The sequence below is a fragment of the Seriola aureovittata genome, chromosome 9 (genome assembly GCF_021018895.1).
Source record: "Seriola aureovittata isolate HTS-2021-v1 ecotype China chromosome 9, ASM2101889v1, whole genome shotgun sequence".
In the NCBI taxonomy this organism is placed as follows: domain Eukaryota; kingdom Metazoa; phylum Chordata; class Actinopteri; order Carangiformes; family Carangidae; genus Seriola; species Seriola aureovittata.
In genome coordinates, this window is record NC_079372.1 from 18,724,681 (window position 1) to 18,749,540 (window position 24,860).

Below are 24,860 nucleotides of genomic sequence, written 5' to 3' on the forward strand. Positions count from 1 at the left end.
TCTTGATTGCGTGTTTGTTCTGTTCGATTAATGTCATGGTTTAGTGAGCGAGACTGGCAACAGCTTATTGATAACCGTCTGTGCACATGAATCTCATTATGCCTACACTTGTTTACCGTTGCACACAGGCACAGATGGAGACGACGAGCGCGTACATATCTGCAGCTTCCTGCACAGAGAGAGGATCCTCACAGTGAGACAGACCTGTTTCTTATTTATTTGTCTGAACCCACCCACTGCTGGATCTCAGCAGCCTCCTGGAGCTCTCTTCTCATCAGTGTGGAGGTGTATTGTGGTAGAGCTGTACACACAAACAAACCCACTGTTTTATTCTGCCTGTGTTGTGCACAATACATCACTGTATCTTTGCTGTCTTTATCCTTAGGAGCGGGGGGGGAAAAACTCCCAATTACTCGTGCATTTTAAGCGAGTGAGAGAGGAGACGGATCAGTGCAGAGGGGAAATGGAGGAGGATGTTTTGCAGAGACCTGTAGTAGTAAAGAGCTGACCCACTTATACTCAATTTATCCTCTATTTTTAGTTTGATCTGAATCTTTATGTCCTTTTCAGAGAACACGGTAGCTGTCAGACAAATTGTGCATTGGGAAAATGCCTAGTTTTCTAAATAATACATTATCTGATGATCCCCTGCCATCACTGATGAACTGCCACTGGTGCAGCACTCAAGCCTGATCTACCATTATATCAGTAAACTAACATTTGACTCAATAACAATAAAGTAAAAGTAAGAAAACATGTAAGTACATGTCATTTCCTTTCTCACACTGACTCACTTTTTATGTTTATCTGAGCACAGTGAGACCAGTTAAAGATTTCAGGCTGATTGGTTGGTTGAACATTAGGTTAGATTTCACTGGTTAACAGCTGGAATTCAGACTTTTATTTCCACTCGTTCATTGATCATGAACTGTCATGCTCAACGTCTAGGCCGACACGGCTGAGACGAATAAAGGAAAGTTTGAACGTCTACATTTCCTTAAAACACTGACCAAAACTTCACCTGCCAATATTAGCTGTGTGATATGCTGAGTGCAAAGGTCAAGAGAGAACTGTCAGTCTCAGTGGGCCTCATGCAAAAACATTTTCCTATCCAAGTTGAATGTTCCGAGTCGATTCCCCCAAACTCTCTTACCTGCACAAATTTGGCTTAAACAAACTGGAAAATTGTTCATTTCAGCCTGACGAATGCCACCTGTTCGTGAGCAGGTGCTCGTTTGTGCGATTTGATCACCAGCATAATCAATATAAGGCTACCTGCTCTGCTTCATTTGAGGGCATTCACAAAGCCAGAACAAGAATTTCACACCGCAGAGCTTCAGGTGAGGCTGTCTGAAACGAGCTCGGCACATGTCTCGTTCGTCGCTACCAACCATAAATCGCTCGTACGTGCCACTTAAAAACAATCTTTCTGTACATGTGGTTCTTGCGTGAGACCCAAAGATGGTAAATATAGATCAGTGAGAGATTCACAATCTTCGGTTTTACCATCTAGTTTGACAGAGGCAACCTGAAGATTTTGTAGCTATGAAACTTAAGTGATGATAGATGGAGCCACAGGTGATGAATTGTCCACAGCATTAACAGCTGTTTACTCACTAGAAGAAACGTCATAGAAGAAAGGTTGCAGGTTTGGCATCAAACTTCCTTCCTCTTATCACCAACTGCTGTCTCCAGCGGTGGAAAGCAATGCCAATGTTGACTCTAGTCTCTATCGCGTCTTTTCTACTACCGAAGTTAGTTTCCCAACAGCGACTCACTGCAGCCTCCAATCTGCCCTGAAGACGCAGCGCTGCTCAGAGGAGGTATTATAACCTCTTGTCTTGTAAACACAACAATGGCTGAAGCTCTTGTCAAGCAACAATCACCATCATACCGTCCCAGCAGGAAACCACTTTGGGCGGCAGAGAAACCTTACAAATAGCCCCTCTAAGCTCTATAACTGTGAAAATGGCACGGTCACTACCAGGATCAACTTGAAACCATGCATGTCTTTGATGCTACGATTGTGGTTTTCAGGTCCTGGTCTGTTGTCTTGTCATACTTGCTGATATTGTATTGAAATTATTTAGCAGGTACTAATTTGCTGCTAAGTTGAACTGTGTTTTCTAGTATTTAACAACTAAGAATTCAGGTGAACAAAATTTTCTAACAGGAAGCTCTCAGTTGTCTTTCCCATTTGAAACCGAGGCAGCGTCTCTTCTTATCAGCATCCCGTCTAGTGTACATTTCTGTGTTATTAATCACTCATTTTGTACCACACCTTCTCTGGATCCCTGACCATGATCCTGGCAGGAAGCTGCAGCGTTGGGAGGGAACGGGGGAGGGGGGGCTGCTCACTGACACCCGTCACATCTGCTGCCTTTCCTAAGTGTCTTTAGAAACTCTAATATCGCTCAGTAACAAGATGGGTAGAACGGCAGGGCATCGTTTGCATATTGTATTGGCAGAGGAGGACCGGCCCCATGCATCTCTTATCAGTGATTATGACTGCGGCGTGTTTAACAGCGGTTGTACAGCAATTTCACAGCCGAGGGGAGGGAGAATAATTGTATTTTCCGAATGAATGAGTGCAAACACTGTGCACCGCTGTGCTTTTGGGCTTCTCCCCTTTAGTATGGTACTGAGAGGAGAAGGTATTCTGTAATTGAGTAAGCACACGGAATGACAAACTGTGCAAAACAGGGGCACTGCAACTAAAGGCTGTGGTGTACAGTCCTCCAGGACCTCAACACCTTTATCTGAGTGTCAGTACCTGTGGGGCGAAAAGACGTACTCCTTCTTTTTAACTATGATAGCAGAGTCGCTTTATGAATGGTCAAACCGTCGGTCAGTTGGTCCACCACTCTGCGCCAGACTTGTATTTCAACAACTATTACACTGACTGTCATGAAGTTTTGCTCTGACATTTACGGCCCCCAAGTTTGCTAGTGTTTTAGTGCTAATTAGCAAACGGTGAACATAGTTAACATTGATGTATCTGCGAAACATCAACAAGTTAGCCATTTAACTGTGAGTATTGTTAGCATGCTGATGTTAACATTTAGCTACTGTGCCCTAGTACGGACTCACGGAGCTGCTAGCACTGCTCCTTCGTCTGAAATACATCCTCGTCAGTAGTAACCTACATGGCAACATTTCAGAGAACAAACCTGCCTTTAACTGTCCGACAATCAATCACAAACAGCATCATGCAGTATGGACTACAGCAAAATAAAACACAAGAAACAAGATTTGAAACAACAGCACATTTGAGCGTCATATGAGGCCTATCAAGTCGATCTTAGTGGCCCACTTACTCCAGGTGATGGAACAACAAAATGTATTTGTGCATCCTTGCAAAGTAAAGTGACTGGGAAACTAGCTTATTTAACATTAGTTAGCTTGCTCACTCCCAAGTAGCAGGCTAGCAGTTAACCAGTGTGTAAGTTAACAGAGTCTATTCAAGAGAGGTATTTTTACCATTGGCAGCTGTCTCACTAACTGCAAACCCTGCTGCATCTTATTTTGTGGAGCACATAATAACCCCTGCAAATACAGGTTTATCAGATGGTTATGGTGCAGCAGGATAGCTTTCACCATTTAACACTGGTCAGACCTCAATCCCCTAAAAGGTGCTGTTATGAAAGCTGTTCTGACTAGGCCTTTAGACCCTCAGAATAACTGAGGAAAAAAAAAAAAAAAAAACTAAAAACTCCTTGGGAATCTCAAGTCAGTAAAGCGTCCCCCATCAGGACAGGTAAAAGACGCATGTTAAGGCGGAGAGATGGCACCCACCTGTGTCCACTGCCAGGTGAAATCACTGTATGTGACAGGTGTCTGTGCTAAAGTCGACAAGCTGACTCAGAGCAAACATATTCAGCCATGAACATGCTCATAGAGACAGCAGACACTCACTCAGGGAAATGATGCTGACAGGGAAAGAGGCAGCCCTGGACTGCTTTCTAACACCCTCTACATTCATTAATGTCTGTGTAAAGTTAAGGCAGTGGAGACGGTGGGTGAATGACAGAAGGATTGATGAAAGAAAAACACTTGTTTCTTAGGATAATAGCATCATCTAGTACAATGAAACTTAAATGTCTTGGTTGGTTGGTCAGTAGCTATGATGTGTGGTGACAGCAGTGTTTACAGCTTAAATTTATTAAAAAATGTCTTCAATTCCTTCAAAGCGATGAACCTCGCCTCACAGCCTTATAAAATAATGAGCCCACACACATATAACTGCCATCATTCAAATGGGCTCAAAACAAAACTGTTAATTGCTGCCATCGTCCAGCTGTCAGTCTAGAGCAGCAGTCAGCACAGGGCCTGAGCTCAGCTGCTGTAGAAGTTTGCCCACTCTTACTCTATGTTATTGGACAATGCAAAAACACATTAATTTCCCCTGATTGTTTTATTGGGGCACGGTAAAATATTACCAAGGCATATGCCCCAGTAAATGCTGCCTAATTACACCCCAGAGGTAAACTGAACACCAGTTGGTGATCATCATAAAGGCATCACAGCCAGCAATTGGAACAGAATATCAAGTATATTGTTCTTTTTTCCGTTTCCTAACACCCTTTGCATTATTTCCCTCAGTACTGTTGATTATTTTGGAAAGTTGTACCAAAGTTTTTCATGTTTTAATAGAAAACATTTATCTTGGACCGAAAAGTACAAAAAAAAGTATTAAAAAAAGGTATATGAATCCCTGACATATTGGCTTTTATTTAAAAGGGTAATTGGAGTCAGGTTGTCCAATCAGTGTGTTGACATTAAAATATGGGCTACAGGTCTGTGGCTATGCATAAAAAATCCTCTCGTTACTACCTGAGTTTGATTACTAAAGCAGGTGAAGTGAAACCTGCCACTATCACAAAAGGAGATAAAGCAGGCTCTGCAAATATGTTGAGTATCAGTGCCATACATGTCTGTAAGGGAGTGTAGAGAACTCTACATTAATAGTTCTGCACCTGCAAGTGTCTTATACACTCGCTAATGTCTGTTTTCAATGATCCAGAAATAACTATAATGAAAAAGGGAAGAAAGAGCAACAAGAACCGTGTTAATGGACGGGAAGCCCTCAGGAAAAATTAGAATTGAAAATGTCTGCCCGTCTCAAATATCTAAAGAGCAGGATTCACAAGACTAATGGAACAAAATACTGTGGACAAATTAGGCAGAACTTACAATTTTTGATAGAGGCTTCAATTGTTTTGTTTGGAAGTAAAAGTAACACTGCATACTGACCTAGACCTGGAGGGGGCGCAACATGGTTTGCTCTCGAGGGACAGTTTACAGTTGAAGAAACAATGTATTGTTGAAAAATTAACACAGAACAGGCCTTACACTGATTTTTTTTTTAAAAAGAAATTTTATATAGAAATTATTAAAAAATAACTTGCTATTTTGCATTTCTGACCTTGATTAAAATGTAACTGTGTGTGAATCCTACCCACATACAAATGGATAAATATTGTAAAACGCAAATCTTTTAACATAAAAACAATGAATTAATAATTATTATTGTTATATTTCGGTAATAAGAAGATTTTCTCTGGTTTGTTTATAAGTATATCGCTCCGCTTGTAAAAGTGCCCATATCATAGTGTGGCTTGTTCAGTATGTGACTAACGCTGAGGCTTCATTTCAGCACCACGGACAGCACCACAGACAGCACCACAGCACAGCTCCAGTATGTTGCCCTGATCAGTCTTGAAGGCTGACACAGTTTAGTCAATAGTGAGCAGTAAATTCAGATTTCAGACACTCTACCATCATCATTTTGCATCATCACTGACAGCTGTACTCACAGCAGAAAGTATAAAATGCAGAGCATAGCATTGTGAGATTGTTCTCCCCCAATGCCAGCTGGCGAGTCGCACAACGGAGATATCTGCGTTTACAAAATGCAGTGTGTTGAGTTGTACATGTCATGTTTACCACCTTTTTTTTTGTTCCATTATGGAATTTTTGACTGACAGGATTTTCTTCAGAGCTCACAGACTTGAAAACATTTGCAGTACTGGAAACATTATCGCTACAAACAACCCTGATGACAACACTTTGTAAAAGGCAGCACTGGTTCTCTCTCCATTCAAAAATAATTTCTCATGAAATAAACACATAATTGTTTCATCTTCAAATAGAAGATGACCGACCTCCACTTTTTCAAACACAATTTCCAGAAAAAATATAGTCTTATAGTTGGGCATTAGAGAACTCATGACATTTTTTGGTTCATTCAGTTTAGATTCTGAATCCTGTTTGTTTCACAGAAGTGTGTGAGATCGCATTTGCACATTTTATGAATAAGCACGGTCCAATTTCCAACCAGTGAGAACCCTAACAGCAAAAATCTGGCCCATAGCCATAGTAAGTTCAGGCCCAGATCTGTAAAACTTACCTTGGTCGGTGTCCCCCCGCCCAAAGGCAATGCCACTGTGGATCTAGTTTTGACGTCTGGCCGCATCTGGTCACTCCCACAAGGAGGTCCAAATGACAGCTGGCCATTTCTTAGTTAACACACTTGGCTCACGTCTTGAACAGACAGTAAAATGGATGTAACTATAACGCGGATCTGCCTGCCAAGAGAAAAAAAACAAACAAAAATCTATAATGTGAAAAAAAACAAATGTGTTCTGACTTTGGCCGAAAAAACTGTGTTTGTTTAAGGTCCCATTGCTCGTTGAAAAATAAGTTTTCAGGACCTTTAAGCAAAAACCTTTAAGCAAATTAATTAAAAAAATGAGTGAGGCAGGCTTTTTGCCCTTCCTGTTAGTAGGAAGCTAATGTTGGAGCTAATGCTGTAACCATAGACTATATATAGGCTGTAACCTACCTAGATAAAAAAAAATTACCATTAATAAAACACAACAATGTTAGGTCTTTAAACATTTTACTTGTCTCCGTCGTTTCATAAAAGCGCGTTTCCTAGGGCGAAAGATTAAACATCGTAAAGTTTCAGGCAGGATGTGAGCGTGTTTTTAATATCACTCCGCCAATAATTGATATTACTCATTGCAAACCGCGGCACCTCGCGTGTGGCAGAGGTCTCCCTCCGCCGCATGTAGAGCCGAGTGAGCGGAAGCAGAGCTTCAGTCAGTGTGCTGGCACAGAGGGAGGCTGCGGTGACTTCTTCGTTTCTTTATTTCGCACAGGTATCTCGCTCCCCTTCCTCGCCACAAGTCACCTGGATTTTTAAAAAAACAAAACAACAAAGAAACAGCAAAAGAAAAACAACAACAACAACAAAGAAAATTATTTAAAAAAAACAAAAACAAAAAATACGACGTGCCCCTCCACCCGATGTGAAAAAGAAAGAGGGGGAAAGGAGAGCAGATAAAACAGAAGAGAAATGGGAGCGTTTAGGGTGCTGCTGGGGAGTTTGCATTACATGGGACTCTACATTCAACTTAGTGTCTCCACACGGCAAACTGGACACGGCGAGGTAGAGAACCACATCTCCGGGAACGGTAGGTTTCAGACTCCTCTTAATTCATTTTCCTTTTACGAGAGGAACACGACATATGTGATGCCGTATCTGCTCACATGCAGTTGGGGGGAATTAAACAAAGAGCAGCACACGGGCTGAGAGGCTGATGCTGATAATATGGCAACTCATGCAAACGTGTGTTTTCTTTGATTTTGCGTTGTGGATGCACAAGGTGCTTGTGGTTTGTGCTGTCAGGCACAAAATGACAGAGTTGAGATGTGTGCAGTGACTAGATCAAACTGTCATTCAGTCGGTGCAGGTCTATTATTCATCATTTTAGACCAACAATGTTTGTATAGTCTTATTTAAACGTCTGTATTTAGGCATTTTCCATTCATAGTTATTCAGTCTGGATGGCTGAATCCTTATTAACTCCATATCTCTTCTTTAATGAGTGTGCTCTTTGATATTATCGGTACCAGTCTGTGATGTACAGCGAGCCAGTGCTCATGACTGACACAGGATTTTGTTTTCTCTGAGAGCTGCAGCTCCTCAGCAGTGCTTCTCAGCCTCCTCTCTCCTGATGACTCCAGCAGGAGCAGGAGGAGGAGGTGATGTCAGCGGACAGATGGAAGTTAATATCGTCCTTTTAATATCCCCGTGAAATCTATACCTGAACAGTCGTCCTTCCACTTCAGATCTGCCTCGCTCACTCTCTCACCAGGAGCTTCCCTAAATGGCCTCCAGTGTTTACACTTGGTTACGTCATACAGTCTTAACACGGAGAGTGTCCTGGCCCTCTCTGCTTTGTCCTGGCAACTTTGGCTCGGCCTGCCGGTCTCTACAGGTGTTTCACGCTGCCAGCTCGGCAGATGTGCCAAGTTTTTGTGTGGGTTGGAAAAAAAAAAAAACACAGTGAGGAGGAGGAGGAAGGGAGATTGAGCGGAAGTGATGGCCAGCAGGTCTGAATGTCTCAGTGCCCTTGAGGCAGTGACTCTTAACAGTAGATCTATTAGCAGCTTCTCTGACTCCTGTAAATGTGCTTCATCATCGGACACAGCAAACGGCTCAGCCCGGAGCCCAGGCTCCCTCAGGACTCAAGTTTTCATCCCACACACTAAGCTGAACTATGCAAAATTATATTAAATCTCAAAGCATGGTTACAACACAGATGAGAGCTCCACTTCCCTTTAATTGAGACACTGATACGTCGCAAATATAATTATCTTGTCATGTATGATCATGTCTGCACCCACGGAAAGTGATTTATTGCAACTTGATGAGAGTGAGTTGAGCAGCACTGAAAGCAGAACTTAGAAATGTTGGATATTTTTTGACCGGAAATTGTTTCACATTTTGGGGAATATTTGCTGAGAGTTAGATGAGAGGATCGATACCACTCACATATCTGAATGGAAACGGGGGAAAACAGCGAGTCTGGCTCTCACTAATTAACATATTATATCTTATTTATTTAATCCTTGTTTTTCGATATATTTGGTGGTGTCACAAGCTAAGCTAAATGCCTGCTGGCTTCATATTTAACGTACAGACATAAGAGTGCTATTGAAGTTCTTATCTAACTCTCAGAAGAAAGCAAACTGCAGATTTCCCAGACTGTCACTTTTTTTCCCCCTCTAACTCAAGGACCACTTACTAGCTTTTCCTCCGCAGACGGCGGTTGCTGAGTTGCACTAAACCTGGGTTACATGATAACAGGTGGTCGTATATATATATATATATATTTATATATATGAACCACCCAGTGGGTGCTGGGACCGGTTTTGGTCTGGTATTGTCCGTTTCTGGTGTTCATCCACCGGCCACACTTGATTTCATATTCTACTCCAGCCTTCCTCTTAGCGGTTGGTGTGTGTGTGTCTTTAGGTTTGTACCTGCAGAGACCTTCAGGCCTTGAATGTTTTCTCGCAGGTCCTGATTCCTTCTGACTTAAAAACCCAGACTTGATATTCTGACGTGTGTGTGGTGGTGGTGGTCCCTGTTGTTTCAGCAGAGTCCCTCCTGGTGTGAAGTCAGGCCAGGATTCTCGTTTACCATCCATTAGATCAGTTGTCTCTTTGTACTGACGCCACGTTAAAGAATTGATCTGTATTTAAGTTTAAAGTACTGACTCATTTTGTCGCTATGCTGAGCAATGTGAGTAATATCTCCTGGCATGTTAGCGCAGCCGTAACATAAAGGATCTGAATGTGTTTTCAGACTGAATAATGTGCTTGTGGGAAGAGATATCTTATAACAGTGGGTATGTGGGATTTTTATGGAAATGAGTGTGTGTGCAAATACACTTGTTTTTGTTTTGTCCTGAGGGTAGAATGAAAGAAAAGAGGAGGGCAAGTACAGATTTAAAACTCTTGCAGATGCGATTCGCACGAAATACTAAGTGGCCTTGAAATGTAAAAAATTAGTAGAACATCAGGAACACGGCGCATAATGCTGCGGTATGAAGTTAAGTCTAATAGGATTGTCAGATGGATCGCAGGTGTAATGACTTTCAGTGTGGCAGTGATGAGGATTTAGGGATGAAGACGAGGATAAGCCCACCTGAACTCACTTTAATACCGACATATTTGCAGAATAAGTTTTACCCCCCTTTTTTTTTTTCTTCTCAGACTGTCCATAGTTGTTAGGCGGATTCACAGCGTGAGTCACATCAAATAAATGGAATGAGGACGGGGTCAGCTCAGGGAAGTCGAGAAGCATTCATCTGCTTTTCTGAGAATATACTGAAATGTGTGGCTGTATATGTGGTTTCTGAGCCCCTGGGAGTCATAACTCATCCTCCTTTTCCCTTCACTGGCGTTCCACCAGCTGGACCAGAGAGCCGCGAGGTAAGAGCAAAAGGAAGTAAGAGAAATGAAAGGGGAAAAAAAAAAAACAGTTGTAGAAATCTTTGCTCAATTTTCATACCGCTCCGGGCTACATCTGCCCAGACGTTGTTTTAGTCATTGATACTTTTCAATTACCTCCTAATTAGGGCACGGTTATCCAGCGAGGCAATTGTTTCAGCCAGTCGATTGCCTTAATTAATCAGGGAAGGGTAAACGAGCTGTTGAGCCAGTGAGATGCTGAAACTTTGCAACGGAAAACAAATTGGAGTGAGACAACAGGAGCAACGCTGACAGTACCTTCACCTCGAACAACATGCATCACTGTTTCTTCAGCGTCAATCTGAATTTAAAACGTTTTTTTTTTTTTTGCCTCCGCTGACAGAAGCTTTCTGTGCCTGCGAGTCTTCACTCGGGGCCCGGCTTAGCTCCACGCCCTGTTTTGACCTCCATCACCAGAGGAACCAGCCCCACTCTGACTCCTATTATTAGACTGTATTTGAACCTTTTTTTTTTTTTTTTTTTTTTTTTTTCCAGTTCAACAGGTGAATCATTTACCATTCAGTGAAGACAGGATCCTTTATGGCTGCTTCACCACCTTAAAAGGCTTCAGGCCTGTCTGCTCCTCTACACTAGGGCAGTATTTGAGGGGAGAATATACCGGATGGATGAATGAGTATAAACCCAGGCCTGGCACAGGTGCAATCACAGCCTGCGATGGATGAGCCTCCTCTCCAGCCCTGTCTTTACCACCTGAAATCCTGCCGTTGGGTGTGTTGTATGATAAATGTAGGTGGTAGGACTTCCACTAAAAAGCAAACTGGATCACTGAGGCAGTGACATCACACTACTGTTAGACTATTAAAAATTTAACAGTGTCCAATGCAGTATCACTAGCAAAGATTCAGCAGCAGCTTGTGTGGGGTTTACTCTCTCCTGCAGAATCAGACACCAAATGTCCCCGTCTGCTCCTCGCCTCCCACTCACTCACTCACTCACTCACTCACTCACTCACTTACACTTCCCTGCTGATGGAGGTGTATTGGCATGACAGTGGGTTTCCATACACCGTCGCAGCAGTGAGTGTAGAAGAGCAACAAATCAGGTGCACTGATTTTAGTTTTTCACTGAGAACACTGTTAACTGGATCAGCTAATACGGGCACCCGTCCAAGTGGCACTGAACAAACATTGCATACTATTGGCTTTTCCTAAAAATAATTACAAGAGCAGCTGCTTCATCACATCACAGAGATTTTGTAATAATGTTCAACCACATTAAATTAGAATAATACAGAAAACAACACTTCATTTTTTATTTTTTTTTCACCAGTTAGTTCAGCATTGAAAGAAGAGACAAACACTCATTCACAAACATGCGCCGTTTTTGAAGCAGTAAAAGCGGTTTCCCTAAGAGCATACGTTTATTGTTCTTTTAATGGCACTATTTCAAGTATTATTCAGTTGCTGGTTGGTTTAAAGACAGCTGCTTTTTCTCTCCTCCAATATCAGCAAATACATTTGTATCGCCACACAACAGACATTTTCTTTTTTTATTACTGCTGTAAAATTAATTCAGTGGCAGAAGGTATTGACTTTTTTCACCTTTATAGCATTGCAACTGGGTCTCCTGCAGTTTTTGTGCATACCTGTACACAATAAATTTGCATTATGCCGTTTATCCACCTAATTCACCACAAACACTGATACAGTGTTTAAGCTATCTGCAAACTTAGGGCTTGTGCCCAATGAGGAGAGAGTGTCCGCAAACGCCTCAAGAAAAGGCGTCTTTCTTCTGAAAGACGCGGCTGCACCAAACACTTTTAGTTGAATATCTCTTCAACTAACTAACTTCTAACTTTTCAGAAAGGCGCTGGTGTCACTGCAGCTCATTTTCCAGCAACCAATCAGATGAAGTGGGACCCGTCACCCTGGCAACCAAGAAAATGGAGGAGAAGCTTGTTTTGGGCTTAGCTGTCTATCCCGAGCCCTATGATTTGTCGGGTAGAAAAGCCCAATTGTGGGCGCAGATCAGCTGGGCGCTGAAAGGCGGCGGTGATATGTTGTCAAGATACTGTTGCCATAGAAACAAAACCCTCTCGCAGCGCTTTTTTGACGAAGCGCCTGGGACACATCTCACATTAGTTCAGCGATTCGGATAGGTTTGGTGTTGTGCCCGTTGAAGGTTGTTGCGACTGGTTGGAGGAACAGTCGACCGATCAGAGCCTTGTAGGCAACGTTAGCCAGCTTACCTGGCTACAATGAAAAAAGTGTCCACTGGTTGCCTGGCAACCTCGCCTAATGACCTCCTGTGAAACCACAACTTGTCGTTCTTTTGGTTTTTCTGCAGGTATAACAAACTAAATACAACGTATTATAATATTACGATTTACTTACCTTTACAGAGAGACAGGCTAGCTGTTTCCGATTCCCAGCCTTTATGCTAAGTTAAGCTAATCAGCTACTGGCTGTATCTAAATATCCTCTCCTGTTTTATGGTAAAGTGTCAACGCACTACGTTAATGTTAAGGAAACCTCACGTTCTTGGTTTCTATGGCTGTTATTAGCCATAATTTCCAGGAAAATGGATGAAATCCGTGTTGTTGTCTATATGTATTAAATCTTAAGTTTTTAAGTAACAGTAACATTTAAAAATGGCAGATATCAGTGTTATAGCAGTACTCTACCACCATAGAAAGTGGCTGCTATGAACAATCAGCTAATTAGTTGGTAAAGAGAAAATGAATCAACAACAACACTGATCATTTATTAATTGTTTATTTATCAAGACAAAATGCAGGTAATTTGCTGTGGGTCTTTGACAGTCAGACAGTAAATGTAATGGGCATTTTCATTATTATTATTATTATTATTAGACTTAACAACTCATCAGATAAATAATCATCAAATTACTTTAATGAGAATAAAAGATATTTGCAGTCCTACATGTACTGTAAACCCATTAAGTACCTTTTATGTAATTGTGCTCTGTGCAATGAAACCCGGTTTGTCTTTATGTTTTTTCCAATTTGCTTTGATGCTCTTTCCAATATGTGTTTTAGCCTAAATTTCTTCCTGGCTTAAACTACTCGGGGCTATTTTACTCCTTTTACTCTTTCCCTCTTTCTTTCTCTCTGTGTCTGTCTCCCATTGTCAGTAACTATGTTGCTCAGAAAGAGACAGAAAGATGGAAGAAGAAGGAAAGTGTCAGAACAAACAGGAGGGATGAGGGTGAGGGAACAGAGGAGAGAGGGACAGGCTGACGGTTTTAAAGCTTGTTGGCTCTCAGCAGTAGGTAGAGTCAATGTATTTAGGTCCTGACCTCGGTATATACTCGTCACTGAGAAGACAAGTGCTGCAGGGGCGGCCCGGGATAAACTACAGAGGAGAGAGAAATTATCACTGTAGCTGCGCCTCCCCTCTGTTTAATACACAGCTCGGTTGTCTCAGGACTCAGAAATCAATCTTTCACATCTCCTGGCTTTTGTCTGCGTTTTCTTTCATCAGCAGGAGTGTACTCAGAGCGATGATCCATGACATTTTCATATTAATGTGTGTTGATTTCACTGCTCTACACAATTCAATGACACAGTTCAGCAGTGATTCAAGTTGTGTATATATATGCGTCATGATGGCTGATAAATTGAATCTCTTGAACAGCGAAAGTGGAATCAAAAAAAAAAAGGAACTTGGCAGAGTGACACAGGCATTTTAACTTCTTCTGGTTAGGTGAGCTCAGGTTGAGTTTGGGCGGGGTTACGATGTTAAACGTGAAGTCACTAAACTCAGGTTACCAGAAAGACTGCCTTTAAACAAAGTACGATGTCCGTCCTTCCCATTCTCGTGGACACGATATTTCAGTAACGCCTTGACCAAACTTCTTCAAATTTGGAAAAAATGTCCGCTTGGATGGACTGATTAGATTTTGGTGGTCAAAGGTCAAGGTCATGGTGACCTCACAAAACATGGTTTTTGGCCTCGTGAATGCAATATAATATCTCTATCATCAAATTTGGTACGAGCGTTCACTTGAACTCAAGGATGAACTGATTCGATTTTAATTATCAAAGGTCGGTTGCGGTTATAGGACTAAGACTAGGTGTTACATGCTCTACCTCAGTTCAATCAGGAATATGCACCGCGTGATGTCCAACACAGAGCCCTGGGTTTGGATGTTGTTTTTGAATATTGTGAAGTATTTGTCGTGTTCAAGCTAAAAACCAGGTGTAAAGTTGCCCTTTAAGGCTAATTTCACTCTGCTTCAGTGGCGCATATGTACAAACAGATTCGCAGGTAATCTAATTATCACAAAACATCTGAGACCGAGTTAAACAGCTGGTGGCGCTAATGCTCCAGTCGGGGTGCCATTAAACTGTCACAGAAGGAGAGGGTGCAACAAGACGATGCAGTTAAGAGAGCGCAACGGTTTGTTTCGTGTTATCATTTAAGCGACATGACCGAGTTGCTTCCTGCTATTTTCTGTCTCTTCTGTGGAGCAGAAGCTCCAGTGAACGTTTAAGTCACACACTTCATGTACATCATGATTTATTTACTTAAAAACTTTTTTTGCAACATTTCAAGGTTTTTGTTTTTTTATGATTCACATATTGAAAATGCACACAGCAACTAGTTGGATAGAAACTCAGTAGACATCATGCTTATACTGTACAGTTCTTAAATGCAAAAATACAAGAACTGGATCCCAGAATTTAGTATTTATGAGGGTTAAAACATTTGCAGCTCAGAAAACCATGCGTTTGTCCATGAATAATGACTTTCCGGAGAAATAATAATGCCCTTATAGAACATTTATAAATAATAGAATATGCCCGGAGTGTCAAACCTTCACTCCAGCTGTCACTGACAGTCGTTCAGTATCTGTGGTGAGGGAGGACGTTGTCTGAGTGGATGACACTGATCAGTTGTGTCCGATTCAAACAGCCAATTTATCAGTCTGACCCGTGCAGACACATGGCAGCAGTTCAGGTGTTGTACTCATTGCTTGACAACATGGATTCGGGGTCCTCCATCATTCTCGCCTCCTTGCCTCCTCCTTCCTTCCCTTGCCTGTTCCTGCTTGTTGCTGTGTTGTGTGTAATAAACTCTGAATCCTCTCCCTTCCCCCTCGATGAGAACGCTCTCTTCAAATCGGCACAAACAAGCTGCGGGGTCAGTCGGCAGTCAAGGACTCTCCCTCTGTCTTTCTCTATAAGTGCCTTCTGCCGGGCTCGTCCTTCGCTTTCCCTCCGCAAAGCACTTCACTAGTGTGTGTGTCTGTGTGTGTGTGTTTGTGCAAGTGTGTGTGGGGTGGGGGGGGGCTTACTTTGGAGGAGAAATGATTGCGGACAGCTTTGAGCGTGGTGATCCAAAGCTGCACTTTCTCTGAGGTGTCCCTCTATGACTGAAACTCATCTCAGGGACTCATCATCCAAACTGCGGGTGTGTGTGTGTGTGTGTGTGTGTGTGTGTGTGTGTGTGTGTGTGTGTGCGTGCATGTGTGTTAGGCTCTGCGGACTTTGTGTGAGAGATGATAAAGGCAGCTTTGAGACGGACTAACCAAACCCTCGCTCTCTGTGTTCTCTGTGTGTATTTGTGTTTTTGCATGGGATGTACACTGTGAGTCAAGTATATATGTGTTTGTGTGTGTGTGTGTGTGTGTGTGTGTGTGTGTGTGTGTGTGTGTGTGTGTGTGTGTGTGTGCGCGCACGTGTGCGTGCGTGTGTGTGCTCATAGAGATGGAGGGGGATACAGTATTCCCTCTATTGCACTCAGCATGATGATGTTGGGGGAAGTGCTTGGCTGTGAAGACTTGTCTGAGAGAGTGTTGCTTATCTTCCATTAGACACATTACTGCCAACGTTGCCATCAAAGTGGAGAGAGACACACACACACATACGGACTCTCTGATTTAGAGAGACACACACTTCTCCTGGGGAGGCACTTGGCAGGATTCATCTGTTGGCAGTCTCACTGAGGGAGGAAAGAGGAAAGAGGAGGAGGAAGAGGAGGAGGAAGAAGAAGAAGACAGGCGAAGAGGGGAACGTGATGTATCCGTGGTCCAGGATCAGTCATTTGCAGCCTGAAAGAGCTCCTCAGCCTCCAGCCGGCTGCCACATAATTTAGTGAAGTGTCATTGTTCCCTGGAGAGTCTCTCTGATTTGCGTTAGACTTTTTTTTTTTCCAGACTCTGCAACTGTATCTTTAAGTCACATGTTTGTTTGACATTGATTGTTCGCCGTGTCATTACAGTTCTGCGATAATCTATGTTTATCTGACTCTTATTTGGAAAGTAGATCTGTTTTAGTCTGTTTCAGCACAAGTCCTGGTCCCGTACGGCAGTGTGACATCACACGATGCCTCACCTCCCCTCAGGGATCCTGAGAAATGTAAATTGATCATGAAACAAAAAGGAAATGAAAAGCCAGTGTTGCATATTTGTTCCATTTTAAAAGAATCAAGTGCAGACTGCAAAAAGCCGCCTTAGTGCCTCTGAATCACATTCAACACAGTAATGCAATTACAAGCCTGCCTCGCCAGTGCATTGCACTGAATTTATAATTCACGTACCGCTGACACCTCTGAAAATAAGCATCCGTCCGTTGTGCACAACGTAAAACATACATATCACAGGCTAAAACATAATTTCATATATCATCATCATCATAACATAATAGATGTAACATCATCACAGTCTGACAGAACGCCTTTGGGCTGAGCTCCAACAGCGAGCAAATGATTATTTAACCGTTCATAAAAAATGGGTTGTTATCTTCATTTTCAATGTGTTAGACAGAAACTGACACATGAACAACCAAACTTACCTCGACAGTAAGATGTCGATGTTATGTTTGGCTTGATTAAACGAGAATGTTAATCATTAGGCTTGGGCCGATATTCAATAATATTGAATATTGCGATATTTCCCACCATATGCAATATTTTACATAGTATATATTTTTGCAGTGTGCACAGTCTGCACTGCTGCCGAGTCCGACCCTCATTGTTCTGATTTGTACGTTGGCATGTGACATATAAAACTTTATGAGCTGCATATCACCCACCCACTACTCCCCCCTCTGACGAGACTTTTACTTTTAGATGTTTAATTAAAGAAAGTGTTTTAAATACATGACCAAGATAGTCATATGCTCTGTCATCTTTTACTTATGGATGGAATTATAGTGAAAATATATTATTATATATGATATATATAATTACTCCTCTTATTGCTGGGGACCACCAGGGGTACTTGAGGGGGTTCCTGGAGGTCCCCAGCAATAAGGGAATAACTTTGACCCCACTTTGAGAACCACTGGTCCAGCGGTGGATAATAATTATTAGAATATTATAAATGGTAAATCTGCCACCGTTGTCACTGCAAACTGCTTATTGTCCAGTTAATGATATGATTGACAAATCAAAATACTTTAGACTATGTTGATACAAAGATTCTGCCAATCCAGTATTATTATAAAGCAAAGGTGGTCTCCAACAAAGATATTAAAGCGACAGCCATCATGGTAACAGATACAGTCTGTGGTTTTTAATGTTTTTATTATTTACCACACTACTTCCTGATAAAATGACGTTTTCCCCAAGCGGCCGTAGCTGCCTTTGTCTCTGTTTCCAAGATAATGGTCATGTTATTACCTCTCATCGTTTTGTACACCCACCCTCTCTCCTAACCTACGGATTCCTCACCATGGCAACTGTCTCACGTGAACCTCCTCTATATGCCGTGACGTTACGGCCTTGAATCATTCCCTTGGAATCAACTCATCACATTATCAGCGGGTGGCATCCAGTGACTTCAAGCATATGGGAGAAGCGGCTTTGAGGATCGCTTTAATGTGCCTGCCTCTTATTCGTCCTTTCATGTGGCCGATATCGAAGCAAACATTTACATTTTGAGAATTTTCCAAAGCGCTGTTTCAAGGAAAGCACAGAGAGGTGACATTATTTATAAAACCCACAGTCAGTTATGCCGTCATATCTAAAGAGCCTGAACCTCTGTAACTCTGTCAGGTCCACCACTGGGCCCAGATTTAATACTGCAGCTATAAAAACACTGCTGCGTTTAAATATTTCTTACAGTATTAGCATTTTTGTGAAGCAATGAAGTTTGAGGACAAGATATAAGGCTTCAACCTGTTATGGACTCTTCATGTACGTCATGATTTCAAAACTTAAATTAAAAAAATATGACAAAATGAGGAGAGTAAGTAATGCAAACAGGGCAAGAAAGGCTAACTGTGTATGTGTGAGTTAGTATGTGTATTTATGATTTGCTTTAATCTGTAAAAAGCTGCATATTCAAAGTTTATGCAGAAGTGTAAAGCTACATGACACTAGCCAAGACACATGACACAATTATACATGTTGATCTTCTGACTCGAGTAAGTACCAACATGTGTAACTGTATACTAATAAATAGTAGGTCAGACCTGGTAACATTTCCGTAACACCTCCGACAGGCACAAGTCTTAAATTAAACACATTATCACATTATCATAAAGGCCACAGCAGCACAGGATAAATCAACACAGAGACTAAATGCATGTCTTGTTTTGCCTTTGGAGCAGCACTGCAATAAATGTTATCAGCAAAGCTATCATCTCTTATGCACAAAGACATTGAAATCAGTTTAATAAAGCTCAAAGCGTCGAGAAGATTCTCCTCGTGTATAAATATGAATGAATAAATCATACCACATATAGGCAAATAGAAATTAAAGCCTCAAGTAAATGTGTGGTCTGTTTTGCCTGTGCAAAATCAGACTTCGTTATCTAATAAATGATATAGTTGATTTTCACGCGTTTACAGGTGGGAGACGAAGGAAAATGGAAAAATAAGAAAAAAAAAAAACTCCTCCACCATGTTACCTTTAAACTGTTCTCCAGCACTGCTGCCTCTCAGGTTACAAACAAAGCACCAGGATTGTGGCTCTTTCCATTAAGGTCCTCCTGTCAAGTCTGAATAACACCACAATGAACATTTACATAATGAACAACAAAGAAAAAAAACCTATTACTTTAACAGATAATTGAAGGCGGCCGTTGTGACGTATTGTGATCCATGTCTGAAAAGGGGCTTTAGCTTAAATAATTTTGGAGTTTTTCAACTTGGAGCTGCAATGCAGACAAAGAAAAACAAGCAGTACACTTTACTACTTACTTTACTGCATAAACAGAGAGATTTTTAGCTCTTTGAAAATCTGTGTAAAGACCAGGGTTCTTTAAAGTTTGCTCTTGTAATGCTCAATGTAAGACCCTTCTGGTTTCAAACCTTCTGGTACCTCCATGTGAACCATGGGGCTTTAAACTCCGTGTTCATTAGGTGCTGCTGGACACAAAATCCAGCAAGAAGAAACAAAAAAAAAAAATTCATTTTAGTAGCCCTCCGTTGTGAAGTGAAGCACGCACACACATGCACGACACATAGACACAGCGTGCTCAATTATGCGTGGTGCCCCCGGCCATTTTCAGACAGGGTTATCAATTACAACGTCTCTGCAGTGACCAGGCCAAATTACACCGCCGTGGAGAGCCTCTTTCCTGCACAGCGGGTGTGCGTGTATACGGACGCGGACGTGGTGTGTGTATTTGTGTGCGATTGTAGCCCGTGAATGACTCTACATCCAGTGGTTGGTTTCCGCAGTTACCCAGACTCCAGCCAAATTAGCTGGCATGCACACGTGTAGTCGTTCAAAGTGTTGTTTGGAGTTCACATACACACATGCGCGCACACACACACACACACACACACAGAAACTGACAGGCGCACTTTGCTTGAATCCAATCATGCGCTCTCCCTCTTTTAGCCGGCTGCCAGTGATTCACATATTCTGTCTTTCATGTCCAACTAATAGGCTCTTGGCCATCTTTGAGGCCCTGCATGGTATTTACAAAGGGCTGCTGAGTTGGACAGCCTGATACCTGTGGGCAGTGTAGAAGGAAACATGTAAACACACGCACACACACACACACACGCTAATACCCTTATTCTCAGCTTGGTGCGGTGGAACGGCGTAAGAGTAAATGGTCTTTCCTCAGTGTTGTTTGTAACGGTTGGCTGCTCTGCAGATGGCAGCTCTAGTCCAGATACACACTGAGTCCTGCTGGCTACACTTAGTCGTATTTAATAAGTGTCCTTCAGAATTTATAAGTATTGCTCGTTGTTAGGGCGGAAACAATATATTTCCAGTTTACTTAATTGATCCATCAAATGTTTCCCATTCAATCCATGTAATGTTTTGTCCAAAATCAAAGATATTCCATTTATAATTATATAAATTAGAGAAAAGCAGTAAATTCTCACATTTAAAAAGCTTGATACAATGAATGTTTGGCATTTTAATGACTAATTAATCAACTGTAAGTATGAATTGTTAACTTCTAATGACGAAGCTAACACCTCAAGCCGAGGAAAAAAAAAGAACGACTTTGTGTGTGTGTTCTATGTTTAATTATTTTCTATAAAAAATAATTTCTTTACACCGCTTGTACAAACTTAGTGTGTAGAGTTCTGACAAGATTTAAGGATTAACTAGACCTTTTGAGACGCGTTAGATTAGCGTAGTTTAGCATACAGACTAGAAGCAAGTACGGTTGCCACCTTCTATATGAAGAAGGTCTTTAAGTCTAAGTGAATAGATGGGATAGTAGCATGATCAATTTTTCTGATTATTGCCTTGTATTCTATTTTGGCTATTGTATAACATAGGCTAATAAATACTATTATATACAGTTGGCAATATACAGTTAATAAAACATAGGCTATACCGGGGGAAGTCTTGCAGCCAATGCACTCTACCAGGTAAACCACCAAGACGCCGCACTGCTGTCTTTACCTGTAGAAGGCAAACCATTGACGCTGACGTCATGTGTGACGTGTATTTTCTCACAGCACACAGAACTTGTCAGACTACCGGTCATGGATAAACTTCTCCAATCCACTTCTTGCCTAAAAACTGGTTTAGTTTTTACTTGATGTGACATTATTCACAGCACTTTGAGGACATGGTTTATAAATGAAATGACGTGTACAAAAATACGGGTCAATTTGCAACCCATATTCAATCAATACTGGATGCAGCATTATATTTTTAAATATTGGACGATCCCGTATTATACAGGATATATGGCAACCCTAGAAGCAAGGGGAAACAGCTAGCCTGACTCAAGTGAAGCGCCCCCCCCCCCCCCCCCCCCCCCCCCCCCCGGGAGTCATGTCAATTTTCTTGGGAGAGTTCTGACAAGAAAGCAAATAAGCATATTTTCCTACATGTTCCCGACAGTATGTCTTCAAGGAATAATTTTCTCTGTATGTTGAAATGATTAGAAATGAGGTAGACATTTTTACCCATACCAGGCCTCTGTGGGACGGTGACAGCTGGCTCCACGGAGATTGGGCAGAAAAGCACCTTAATACTAAAAAGGGAGTCCCAGGCATTTCATAGCTGAGACGTACTGAGGCCGCTCAGAGCTGTGCTCAACCATCCCCTGGGTGGATTTTCTGTCTGCGTCTGGCTGTGCAGCTCACAGAGGAACAGTGAGGATGCAGCCTTAATGTTTGAGCTACACAGCCCTGAACATGGCATGTTATCAGTGATGAGAGCATGCTGCATATCCAGCTGAATTGCTACTAGAGGGATACTTTAACCATGAAACCACTCAGTGCTGAAGCCACTAAGAGATTAGTGAGGAGAAGATGTTGCATATCAAATCACCTTTTGACTGGAAGAAGCTTTACCCAGCAGGCTCAGACGTTTGCTCATTTCTTCTCTCAGGATTCTTGGCTTTGCTCGTCTTCGCTGCGGTTTGACTTCAGTGGCCATTTTGCCTTCTTCCCAGCATGCTTTCAGCAAAAGGTCTTCATGTTCTCAAAATGGTGTTGGTGCAACATGCGTGAGACAACCGGATTTTTGCAAAAGTGGCATCATCCTCCTCATCATAGGCCACAGAATCAAATTGGTCCCCTGCTGGCTCTGCACTGGCAACAGCAGCATCTTCTGCAGTCACTGCACATCATCACTACGCTATACACACTGTATTGACTTTTAATGGCCCATAACATATTTGCATCATCTTTCATCCCATGTCATTGTTTGACTTGGGTGACTATTTGTAAACCTTTTGATTTGTGCTGGAATATATAGTCAACCATGTGCATGCATCCATTACATCTGCCATTATGAGAAAGTGCTTTAATAAGCTTACAGTGTTTTGAAAACAGGCCCAAATAAAATGTCCCTCAAAGTCCCTTGAGTCACACGGTTATGTCAGTTCAGCTGAGTCATAAAAGTGACTCATACAGGTGAGCGTGGAGCAAGATATGTGGAGCTGGTTGATCATTGCAGCTTCAGCACTGTGTCTGTATGGACCAGATCTGATGTTTTGTACTCTTTCAAAAGTGTAAGTGTATTAAAGGATAATCCTGGTTTCAATCACTAATAGAAACACTGGAAGGAACAAAGAGAAAACAGGTTGTAATAAACAGGAACTATTCTTTAACTAGTCCAGAAAAAGACCGATTAAAGTTATAAAAATGACTAGACCTATGTTATATATATTATATATATATAGAGACCTCTGCGGATAATTCGGCTCCAGGTAAAAACCTTGAACAAAAAACACTGAAGGAATCCAAACCGGCAGAAACTTACAGCAAATGGTGGTGAAGACAACAACTCCCATGATCCCACGCTATTTCACGATGTCACCCAATCCGGTCTTTTGTTAATGTTTTGGTCGAGCGCAGGAGAAGTTACATACTGTGTGTTTAACTTACACAGCAGCATCTACCGTATCACACTGCCCTCACCCAGCAGATGGAGTTCATTCTCTGTAGATGTATACCTTTGGATCTTCTTCTCCACGGTGGCTCTAAAAGTCACGGTTCATTCATGAAGACCATGATACAATTTAAAGCACAAGAACAAGCAAGTAAATGGACACTGAGTTGAGGTTGATTTAGCAGCTGTTTTCAGGGACTTAAAACAAACTGTTATGAGTCAGATTGTATCTGTTGCCTGGACGCAGTGAGGTGAAATCACTTACTGGTGTAAACCAGTTTGCTGAAGGCGAATCAGAAAAGACCTGATCACCTCCGATGGAGCAGACCAGGCTGTTTCAGATGAGACTGTGGCGGTGCTGTGGTCTTAATAGGAGAATCACCAGCTAATGGACATATATTATTGCAGCCTGTTCTGACCGTGGATACTTGATGATCTTTCTACAGGTGTTCAGTCAAAAATGGACAGAATTAAACTCAAAGTTTTTATTGGAGACTTTAAATTCACATGCAGACGTGTCACCATGTCAGCCACGTCAGAATACTTTAATTCTGATTACATGCTTTGGTGCACGTCTCATTAGATTTAGATTAGATTTGAAAATGTAATTCTTTCAACTAGATTAAATGTGATTGTGCCTGTAACAGTGAGCCCCTGATAAGCTCTGATGTCTTGCTGTTGTCCTGAGCTGTGCGATATGTCAAGCTCATTAGCTCAACCAAATTGTAGTTTCAGAAAGACAAACAGGGCCTCGCTGCAAATGAAATCTCTCTCCAAATGAAGCTTAGCGTCGCTGCTGCAAATAGATTACAACCGAGGAGTTGTATTCCCAACGTCGGCTCTGATTAGCGCCGCGAAGACGCCGCTCGTTCTGTTTTTAGAGAGACTTGTTCCGGTGTGATAGCTCGGCGTCTCAGAGGAGGCTTGATGTGTCGTGTCCCTATTAGATGTGACACTTTTCTTGCCTGTTATTCTTTTTTAATTTGCCGTGTCAAAGTCATGCTCTCTGCCTGTGTTTTTTTTCTTTTCTTTTTTGTCTTTTTTGGTCTTTTTTGGCTGTGTCTCACTCCTCTCTCATCCTCCTCTTTTTCCTCTCTTTCTACACGTGTTAATGTGGCAGAAGTGTCACGGATGTGGCAGCCGCCGTGAAGATGAAAAGATCCAGTGTTGATGCAGGCAGGCCACACACTCGCCTATCACAGGCAAAGAGTTTGTTGTTGTTTTTTTTCACCTCTGATTAATCAAATGTGATTTGTTTTAAAAAAATTCTGGCTAAGTTTTGGAAAGTAGGCCATGTTCATCTTTTTCCTGCTCAGCTGCTTGTGCTGCTGTCTGGAGTCCTGAGGTGTTTTTTTAGTTTGATTTTGTTAGTTGCACTGAACTGAGACCGCACAGTTATTTGAAAATTATGCTTCCCTCTCCTCAGTTTGTACAACCAGTTTATCACAAGCAAAGTGTGTTACTAGATATTTATACTGGATCAAAATCGAAACAGTTCAGGCTATGAATCTGCAGCTTTGCTTTCAGGATGTCGAATAAATTACAGCCCCCTGCCAGACTCATAACAAGCGCCAGTGTTGCATTCAAAGTCAGTGTCCTCTGTCCACCCACTGCTGGATATCACTGTGATTTTCTCATTAGATGACACAAAGACTAGCAGGTTTTTTTTTTTTTTTTTTTCATTTTCTTTGTGACTGAAAATGCGTTCAGATGAAGAAGAGCACCAACAATTCAGTTCCCAAGTGTGAATGTTATCACATCTCAGAGTAATAAGGCCGTGTTCT

General features: G+C 41.9%; 1 protein-coding gene across 1 annotated transcript in view; it reads left to right on the top strand.

Moving 5' to 3' along the window:
* Positions 1 to 7,076: 7,076 nt before the first annotated feature.
* LOC130175464 (V-set and transmembrane domain-containing protein 2-like protein) overlaps positions 7,077 to 24,860 on the top strand; it is a 64,647-nt gene continuing 46,863 nt past the window's right edge. Inside the window, exon 1 of the mRNA XM_056385971.1 lies at positions 7,077 to 7,478. Within this exon, the coding sequence (XP_056241946.1) occupies positions 7,361 to 7,478 (118 nt within the window). The 5' untranslated portion in view covers positions 7,077 to 7,360. The remainder of the gene's footprint in view (positions 7,479 to 24,860) is intronic.